Below are 10,860 nucleotides of genomic sequence, written 5' to 3' on the forward strand. Positions count from 1 at the left end.
AGGATCGTCTGAGGAGGGGTGGGCGAGTTGCTGAGGAGTATTTCTGTCTGTAATAAAGAATTTTTGTGGGGAAAAACTAATGTTGATTGGCTGGGCCTGGCTCCCAAGTGGGTGGGCCTATGCCCTCCCAGGCCCAAACACAGCTGCATCCCTGCCCAGTCATATGAAATCCATAGATTAGTGCCGAATGAATTTCTTTCAATTGACTGATTTCCTTATATGAACTGTAACTCAGTAAAATCTTTTGAAATTGTTGAATGTTGTGTTTATGTTTTTGTTTATTTATATACAGTTGAAGTCGGAAGTTTACATACACTTAGGTTGGAGTCATTAAAACACAAATTTCTTGTTAACAAATTTCTTGTTAACAAACTATAGTTTTGGCAAGTATGTTAGGACATCTACTTTGCATGACACAAGTCATTTTTCCAACAATTGTTTACAGACAGATTATATCACTTATAATTCAATGTATCACAATTCCAGTGGGTCAGAAGTTTACATACACTAAATTGACTGTGCCTTTAAACAGCTTGGAAAATTCCAGAAAATTATGTCATGGCTTTAGAAGCTTCTGATAGGCTAATTGACATAATTTGAGTCAATTGGAGGTGTACCTGTGGATGTATTTCAAGGCCTACCTTCAAAGTCAGTGCCTGTTTGCTTGACATCATGGGAAAATCAAAAGAAATCAGCAAAAACCACAGAAAAAAAATTGTAGACCTCCACAAGTCTGGCATCCGGGAGCAATTTCCAAATGCCTGAAGGTACCACGTTCATCTGTACAACAATAGTATGCAAGTATAAACACCAATGGGACCACACAGCAAGCATACTGCTCAGGAAGGAGACGCGTTCTGTCTCCTAGAGATGAATGTACTTTGGTGCGAAAAGTGCAAATCAATCCCAGACCAACAGCAAAGGACCTTGTGAAGATGCTGGAGGAAACAGGTACAAAAGTATCTATATCCACAGTAAAACGAGTCCTATATTGACATAACCTGAAAGGCCGCTCAGGAAGGATGAAGCCACTGCTCCAACACCGCCATTAAAAAGCCAGACTACAGTTTGCAACTGCACATGGGGACAAAGATCATACTTTTTGGAGAAATGTCTCTGGTCTGATGAAACAAAAATAGAACTGTTTGGCCATAATGACCATCGTTATGTTTAAAGGAAAAAGGGGAGGCTTGCAAGCCGAAGAACACCATCCCAACCGTGAAGCACAGGGTGGCAGCATCATGTTGTGGGGTGCTTTGCTGCAGGAGGGGACTAGTGCACTTAACAAAATAGATAGCATCATGAGGAGGAAAATTATGTTGGATATATTGAAGCAACATGTCAAGACATCAGTCAGGAAGTTAAAGCTTGGTCGCAAATGGTCTTCCAAATGGACAATGAACCCAAGCATACTTTCAAAGTTGTGGCAAAATGGCTTAAGGACAACAAAGTCAAAGTATTGGAGTGGCCATCACAAAGCCCTGACCTCAATCCCATAGAAAATTGATGTGCAGTACTGAAAAAGCGTGTGCGAGCAAGGAGGCCTACAAACCTGACTCAGTTACACCAGCTCTGTCAGGAGGAATGGGCCAAAATTCACTCAACTTATTGTGGGAAGCTTGTGGAAAGCTACCCAAAATGTTTGATCCAAGTTAAACAATTTAAAGACAATGCTACCAAATACAAATTGAGTGTACAGTCGTGGCCAAAATGTTTGAGAATGACACAAATATTAATTTCCACAAAGTTTGCTGCTTCAGTGTCTTTAGATATTTTTGTCAGATGTTACTATGGAATACTGCAGTATAATTACAAGCATTTCATCATAAGTGTCAAAGGCTTTTATTGACAATTACATGAAGGTTGATGCAAAGAGTCAATATTTGCAGTGTTGACCCTTGTTTTTCAAGACCTCTGCAATCCGCCCTGGCATGCTGTCGATTAACTTCTGGCCACATCCTGACTGATGGCAGCCCATTCTTGCATAATAAATGCTTGGAGTTTGTCAGAATTTGTGGTTTTTTGTTGTCCACTCACCTCTTGAGGATTGACCACAATTCTCAATGGGATTAAGGTCTGGGGAGTTTCCTTGGCCATGGTCCCAAAATATCGATGTTTTGTTCCCTGAGCCACTTAGTTATCACTTTTGCCTTATGGCAAGATGGTTGGAGAAGTTGCTCTCGGAGGATGTGTTGGTACCATTCTTTATTCATGGCTGTGTTCTTAGGCAAAATTGTGAGTGAGCCCACTCCCTTGGCTGAGAAGCAACCCCACACATGAATGGTCTCAGGATGCTTTACTGTTGGCATGACACAGGACTGGTGTAGCGCTCACCTTGTCTTCTCCGGACAAGCTTTTTTTCGGATTGCCCAACACAATCGGAAAGGGGATTCATCTGAGAAAATTACTTTACCCCAGTCGTCAGCAGTCCAATCCCTGTACCTTTTGCAGAATATCAGTCTGTCCCTGATGTTTTTCCTGGAGAGAAGTGGCTCCTTTGCTGCCCTTCTTGACACCAGGCCATCCTCAAAAAGTCTTCGCCTCACTGTGCGTGCAGATGCACTCACACCTGCCTGCTGCCATTCCTGAGCAAGCTTTGTACTGGTGTTGCCCCGATCCCACAGCTGAATCAACTTTAGGAGACGGTCCTGGCGCTTGCTGGACTTTCTTGGGTGCCCTGAAGCCTTCTTCACAACAATTGAACCGCTCTCCTTGAAGTTCTTGATGATCCGATAAATGGTTGATTTAGGCGCAATCTTACTGGCAGCAATATCCTTGCATGTGAAGCCCTTTTTGTGCAAAGCATTGATAACGGCACGTGTTTCCTTGCAGGTAACCATGGTTGACAGAGGAAGAACAATGATTCCAAGCACCACCCTCCTTTTGAAGCTTCCAGTCTGTTATTCGAACTCAATCAGTATGACAGAGTGTTCTCCAGCCTTGTCCTCGTCAACACTCACACCTGTGTTAATGAGAGAATCTCTGACATGATGTCAGCTGGTCCTTTTGTGGCAGGGCTGAAATGCAGTGGAAATGTTTTTMGGGGATTCAGTTCATTTGCATGGTAAAGAGGGACTTTGCAATTAATTGCAATTCATCTGATCACTCTTCATAACATTCTGGAGTATATGCAAATTGCCATCATACAAACTGAGGCAGCAAACTTTGTTAAAACTAATATTTGTGTCATTCTCAAAACATTTGGCCACGACTGTATGTAAACTTCTGACCCACTGTGATGAAAGAAATAACAGCTGAAATAAATCCTTCTCTCTATTATTATTCTGACATTTCACATTCTTAAAATGAAGTGGTGATCCTAACTGTCCTAAAACAGGGACTTTTTACTAGGATTAAATGTCAGGGATTGTGAAAAACTGAGTTTAAATGAATTTGGCTAAAGTGTATGTAAACTTCCAACTATATATATATATATATATATATATTATGTGCATAGTGTTTATTTTAGTGTTGCATTAGCCTTCACTGTAGAATCAAGTCCAGTGTGAACTCCTTACAGCTAGGTTGTGTTCACAGTCAGCCCAATTCTGATCTTTGCAACAATTATTGATCTTTTGCCAATAATTGGGAAAAAGATCAGAATTTGGGGACATCAGCGTAAATGAGCCTCCCGAGTGGTGCAGCTGTCTAAGGCACTGCATCTCAGTGCAAGAGGCAACACTACAGTCCCTGGTTCGAATCCATGCTGTATCACATCCGGCTGTGAATGAGAGTCTCATTGGGCGGCGCACAATTGGCCCAGCGCAGTTCGGGTTGGGCCGGGGTAGGCCGTCATTGTGAAAAATAATTTGTTCTTATCTGACTTGCCTAGTTAAATAAAGATTAAATTAACTTTTTTTACAGTGCCTTTGGAAAGTATTCAGACTCATTTACCTTTTCCACATTTTGATAGGTTACAGCCTTATTCTAAAATGGATGAGAAAAAAAAARCCTCAGCAATCTACACACAATACCCCATTATGACAAATCGAAAACAGTTTAGAAATTTGAGCAAATGTATTAAAAATAAACAAAAATACCGTATTTACATAAGTATTCAGACCCTTTGCTAGGAGACTCAAAATTGAACTCAGGTGCATCCTGTTTCCATTGATCATCGTTGAAATGTTTCTACCACTTGATTTGAGTCCACCTGTGGTAAATTCAATTGATTGGACATGATTTGGAAAGGCACACAACTGACCATATAAGGTCCCACAGTTGACAGTGCATGTCAGATTAAAAACCAAGCCATGAGGTCGAAGGAATTGTCTGTAGAGTGCCGAGACAGGATTGTGTCAAGGCACAGATCTGGGAAAGGGTACTAAAATATTTCTGCAGCATCGAAGGTCCCCAATAACACAGTGGCCGCCATCATTCTTAAATGGAAGAAGTTTGGAACCAACAAGGCTCTTTCTAGAGCTGAACATCTGGCCAAACTGAGCAATCAGGAGAGAAGGGCCTTGGTCAGGGAGGAGACCAAGACCCCGATGGTCACTCTGACAGAGCTCTAGAGTTCCTCTGTGGAGATGAGAACCTTCCAGAAGGACAACCATCTCTGCAGCACTCCACCAATCAGGCCTTTATGGTAGAGTGGCCAGACGGAAGCCACTCCTCAGTAAAAAGGCACATGACAGCCCGCTTGGTTTGCCAAAAGGCACCTAAAGACTCTCAGACCATGAGAAACAAGATTCTCTGGTCTGATGAAACCAAGATGGAATTCTTTGGCCTGAATGTCAAGTGTCACGTCTGGAGGAAAACTGGCACCATCCCTACGGTGAAGCATGGTGGTGGCAGCATCATGCTGTGGGGATATTTTTCAGCGGCAGAGACTGGGAGACTAGTCAGGATCGAGGCAAAAATGAACAGAACAAAGTACAGAGAGATCCTTAATGAAAACCTGCTCCAGAGCGCACAGGACCTCAGACTGGGGCGAAGGTTCGCCTTCCAACAGGACAACAACCCAAAGCACACAGCCAAGACAACACAGAAGTGGCTTCGGGACAAGTCTCTGAATGTCCTTGAGTGGCCCAGCCAGAGCCCGGACTTGAACCCGATCGAACATCTCTGGAAAGACCTGAAAATAGCTGTGTAGCGACGCTCCCCATCCAACCTGACAGAGCTTGAGAGCATCTGCAGAGAAGAATGGGAGAAACTTCCCGAATACAGGTGTGCCAAGCTTAGCATCATACCTAAGAACACTCAAGGCTGTAATCACTGTCAAAGGTGCATTAACAAAGTACTGAGTAAAGGGTCTTTACTTATGTTTGTTTTTTATTTGTAATAAATTAGCAAAAATGTGTAAACCAATTTTTGCTTTGTCATTATGCGGTAATGTGTGTAGATTGAGGATTTTTTTTTAAGGCTGTAACGTAACAAAATGTGGAAAAAGTCAAGGGACCTGAATACTTTCCGTAGGCACTGTATGAGTGTGTGTATATATATATATACACACATATATATATATACACACACACACTACAGTTCAAAAGTTTGCAGTCACTGAGAAATGTCCTTGTTTTTGAAAGAAAAGCACATTTTGTTGTCCATTAAAATACCATCAAATTGATCAGAAATAGTGTAGACATTGTTAACGTTGTAAATGACTATTGTAGCTGGAAACGGCAGACTTTTTATGGAATATCTACATAGGCGTACAGAGGCCCATTATCAGCAACCATCACTCCTGTGTTCCAATGGCAACGTTGTGTTAGCTAATGCAAGTTTATTATTTTAAAAGGCAAATTGATCATTAGAATACACTTTTGCAATTATGTTAGCACAGCTGAAAACTGTTGTTCTGATCAAAGAAGCAATACAACTGACCATCTTTAGACTAGTTGAGTATCTGGAGCARCAGCATTTGTGGGTTCGATTACAGGCTCAAAATGGCCAGCAACAAAGACCTTTCTTCTAAAATTCGTCAGTCTATTCTTGTTCTGAGACATGAAGGCAATTCCATGTGAGAAAAACTCCATTGCCAAGAAACTGAAGATCTGGTAAAACGCTGTGTACTACTCCCTTCACAGAACAGCGCAAACTGGCTCTAATAGAAATAGAAAGAGTGGAAGGCCCCGGTGTACAACTGAGCAAGAAGACAAGTACATTAGAGTGTCTAGTTTGAGAAACATGTCCTCAACTGGCAGCTTCATTATATAGTACCCGCAAAACACCAGTCTTAAACAACATTTTCTTTAAAAAATAAGGACATTTCTAAGTGACCCCAAACTTTACCACAGCAATCAATCAAATGCTATTTTGCATGTGAATTTCATGGGATGCATTCGCTCCTTTATTTATATTTGTGTTAGTTGTGCACTAACAGTATTCAGAGTGGGGCTTTAAAATCGAGATGGTTGTCTCAAACAGAATAAGTTTGTGGCCATTGGCTTCCACCCGATCCACAAAATTCCATAGGCATTTATAATGCATAAACTTCCCATTTATATGGCATTTATTTCCACATCAAGCTTAGAAGTAACAACAGATAACAAAATACGTTTTTAAAGGATGCAAAAACATCGAGGAAAAAATGTGTTAAGTGTATGAAGTCTTTTCTGAAATTGTCTTTCCAGGTAGGCGATTCTGTTGCTCGTTCCCTGTACCAGTAGTTACCAGACTTGACAACTTTTGATTATATCTTTCATGGCCTTTATTGCTTCTATGGAACTGTCCTTGAGTGCCAATCCCAGTAGAACAGGCCTGTTGCTTGCCTCTTGTGACACAAATGTTGCCAAGTTTTTGGCACAGACGTGTGTCAAAGCCTGCAGAGAGGAATAAAACAAGACCGTGTGTGAGGAAGAGTGTGGGCAGCCACATACATACTCATAGTAGTCAATTACGGTAATACAATGCTACTAATATTATGAAAAATTCCAGTGGTGTCTAGCTGCTTACCTCTTCTTTTCCCAGCAACACTTTGGTGGTGAACATGGGAGTGCTGATATCACCTGATCTGGAGTCAGGTGTGACTGATACTAAAGTGCCAATCTTTCCATACTGTGTGAGAACTATAAATATGTAGTTACTGAATTCTGTGCAAACAACCTGTGTGGATATTCCATTGATTGATTTCTCGGTCTGCTTTGATCTGATGAGAGGCTGAGTTGACATGGTTTTCTTTCTGTCCTGAAAAAAAAAAAAAAGACATGTAAGTAACACATTGAGAAAAGTAAACATTACGGCACATGATTATTCTATTGCAAAATAAACCTCATTTTCAAAGAGTATTCTCAAGCATATATCGCTAGCATTAAGTCAAAATACAGCATAATGAAAGTACAAGAACATTTTGACCAAGCTTTAATTCGACAACTTTGACCAAGCTCTTTATTACAACAACCAGAATCTCAGACATGTTTGGGGTTAGATAACCTTCTACTGGGCTAATGCAGGCTGAAGAGCCAAAGTCTCGCCCTGCTGCTGTGGCATTTCATATCGGCAAGCAGAACTAGGATATTCCGAGGCCGCACTGACACATCCATGTCAGGCTGCTGCTATAGCTACGCTTGTTCGAAAAAATAGTCAGATACCGATAGATTTTCTAAATAGTGGTGAAGTATTTCTCGCCGTGTGCCTGTTAGGATCCGTTTGCCGTGAACTTCAATACTAACCTTTATTGAAGGCTGTTAATTATAAACATTGATATCGTCTGCAGTTTCAGTTTCTCAAGCGTCCCTCTCTAAATTTCGCACATGCGCACTGCCACTGAATAATGAAATGACGCTGCAGGTCCTGTCGCTTCTAAGGGCAGATCTGAGATCAGCTATATTGAGCCTGTGTGTATTGGTTTTTACAGTTGTAAACACAATCATGATTGTGATAAAAAAATATGTTGGATGTGTCTAAACTGAAGGTATGGCAATGGCATATTCCATCTTCGGAGTATGAATTCTAGTCTGGGTATCAGTCTGTTTCCACTCATTGTCAAACTGCATATTGAACGTTGAAACTACCGAAAAGCCAGGCTCTTTGGCATATGACACGGAGCACAAGGAGTGGGAACTGTGATAATTACCTATATTCAAAGGGCGAGAAATGCTATAGAGACGCAGGTGCAACTGTGAGTTTACCCGTTTTCCTACTGAAAGTTCAGAAAAGAGTTCATTTTGTGTGTTAAAGTAGGCACATTTACATTGAACCAGCATAGCATATTGTTTTCGGTTTAGGCCGCACTACACCACAATGTTTAGAAGGTCATCTCGAATGCTCCTCTTGTGGCAGGGAAAGGAAAAGTAGCCTACGGTCACTGTCCAAACACTTTTTTTAAATTCATAATACAAAAATCTACTTACATTGCTACATCAAACATGTCTAACAAAACAAAACACAGGTATTAACAAGAAAATACTCAAACATACAAAAAATTAAATAAAATAATACAAAAAATAAACAGTTTTAGTGCAATTGTATTCACTCTGAAAATATCTTATTATAATGATTCAGGAAGATGTTATTCTTGTTGTTATTCACTAGGGTTAATGTCTTAATAAGATAATTAAATTCAGCTCTCAAATTAAGTCGACACTTCTGATAACGTTTCATGACGTCTGACGAGTATACACTTGCAGGGTGAGGGAGGAAGGAATGATTTTTAAATGGACCACCCTTGGCTGGAAATTCGTCACTCATTCATCCCACGATGATTGTGTTTTCAGCAACCGGTAGCTTGTGGGTGCTTTATATGCGCTAGAGTCAATGATGAGTGCATGTCTACTTATATTAAATATATAATTATTAATATATACGCTTACTGTATGATAACTAGCAAATTAATTAGCTAACTAAAGTTAGCCTGCCTAGCTGGAACTTCTGAAGAAGGAAAATGTTTTATTTCTACAATTTTCAAAAGATAACCAAACAAAAACATATTTACTCTTTACAAGACGTGTTTGTGCCGTCATGTGCACTAGTAGCACATTTTCTAACTTATTTGCATTAGTTTTTGCTTACACTTGTATGTTGACTTCTCCATTGATGTTGTTTAAGTTTTCGTTGACATTTCTTAGGGGATGTACAATCGGTGTGAATTGAATGATGGGGAGTTTCAGGCCACGGAGTGACCATAATTGTACACTCGCAAAGCCGACTAAAAACGGGGCTGAGGGGCTTATGTTGCAAACTTCCCTTGCGTGGCTAATAATTTGGACCGCCCTCCAAGATGGTGACATGGATTCCCCCAAGGGCATAAGGCGAGTCAGGGTAAGTGGATAAGGGTGTGTCTTTTAAGTGTTTGTACTGCATCCTAGGCCTACCTCACTGCAAAATAAAGGAGAAGGAACCAAAATTGAGTTTTTAAATTTGGTGAATCTGATTTGATTCATTGAGTTGATAGCAAAATCTGTTGTACCGTTGGGATGTGGCCATTGTTATAAATGTTTCATAAAATAAGCCGGACATAGACCTACTTGCATTCAGTTTTCAGAATGCGTTGGATTTGGATGGATATCAGGAGTATCCAGCAGCAGCACAGCCTGAACCATGAAAAACAGCCCAAGACCATTATTCCTCCTCCACCCAACTTTACATTTGGTACTATGCATTGGGGCAGGTAGCGTTCTCCTGCCATCCGTCAAACCAAGATTTGTCCATCAGACTGCCAGATGATGAATCGTGATTCATCATTCCAGATGCTTGGCATTGCGCATGGTGATCTTAGGCTTGTGTGCAGCTGCTCGGCCATGGAAACCCATTTCATGAACAGCTCTTGTACTGACCTTGCTTCCAGAGGCAGTTTGGAACTCGGTAGTCAGTGTTGCAACCGAGGACAGATGATTTTTATGCACATACTCGGTGGTCCCGCTCCCATACTGTGAGCTTGTGTGGCCTACCACTTCTTGACAAGGACAGCTCTAGCAGGGCAGAAATTTGATGAACTGACTTGTTGGAAAGGTGGCATCCTATGACGGTGCCACGTTGAAAGTCACTGAGCACTTCAGTAAGGACATTCTACTGCCAATGTTTGTCTATGGAGATTGCTTATACACCTGTCATCAATGGGTGTGGCTGAAATAGTCGAATCCACTAATTTGAAGGGGTGTCCACATACTCTTGTATATATAGTGTTTAATTTAGGTCTTTTGCATCATGCGTGTTCATGCAGTTGTGTAGGCTACAGAACACAAGGGAGGGAACCATCACTCTTGTCAAAGTCTGTCATCAAATATGACAACATAGCATATAAAGATATCCAGCTAACTTTCTGAGACTGTCTTAAACATACAAAAAGAAAGATAAACCTGAAATGGAAATGGTAGGCTAACAACCAACCCTGTCTGTGTGTGACCTTTCTGATTTCTTATTCTTAGTGAACTTTGATAAAATACTTCTAATTGGAGATGTTGGTAGTCATGCTGATAATCTCACACCATACACCTTTGTACCCTATGTTTTTATTTATTTACATCAGTTGGACCCTTTCCCTTTCAAACAACAAGGTGTTTTCTTCCTGCTAGGCCTGCTATCTGAATGTCAAACCCCAGGTAGCGGGACTCAAGGATACCCGGCTGAGAGGTACTTGATAAGGTGAAACCTCCACGAAGAACTCTCCTTTCATGTTATCTTCGTCCTCAGTCTGAGCGTTCCTCAGGAGAGCGCATAACAATTCTGCTGAGCCTGGTCTATTTGACATTTTGTGTCATGTTCACAGTGATGACTCTTTGTGCATCATCCTGGCCCTGCACTGGTAGACTTCAGGGGAGTCTCGCTGCATCGCGTCCACCTGAAAAAAGTTGCAAAGCTTGCATTTTTGTCACCAGGGCTACGTTCCCTTCATTTGACTAACATAGGCAGGCCCCTCTCTTCACTCATCTCTTCCTGACTGAAGGAGCAGCTGTCACCACTGTAGACCATATGGATGTG

General features: G+C 41.2%; 1 protein-coding gene across 1 annotated transcript; it reads right to left on the reverse strand.

Annotated features, from left to right (window-relative positions):
• Positions 1-6,431: 6,431 nt before the first annotated feature.
• On the reverse strand, positions 6,432-7,720 carry psmg3 (proteasome (prosome, macropain) assembly chaperone 3). The gene is made up of 3 exons (XM_024012269.2): positions 7,614-7,720; positions 6,898-7,128; positions 6,432-6,764 (listed from the first exon to the last, which is right to left on the reverse strand). Exons 2-3 carry the CDS (start codon positions 7,111-7,113, stop codon positions 6,612-6,614), a joined length of 369 nt encoding a protein of 122 aa, XP_023868037.1. The 5' UTR covers positions 7,114-7,128; positions 7,614-7,720; the 3' UTR covers positions 6,432-6,611.
• Between the last annotated feature and the right edge of the window lie 3,140 nt (positions 7,721-10,860).

This window comes from Salvelinus sp. IW2-2015, linkage group LG20, assembly GCF_002910315.2.
Source record: "Salvelinus sp. IW2-2015 linkage group LG20, ASM291031v2, whole genome shotgun sequence".
Classification (NCBI taxonomy): Eukaryota; Metazoa; Chordata; class Actinopteri; order Salmoniformes; family Salmonidae; genus Salvelinus; species Salvelinus sp. IW2-2015.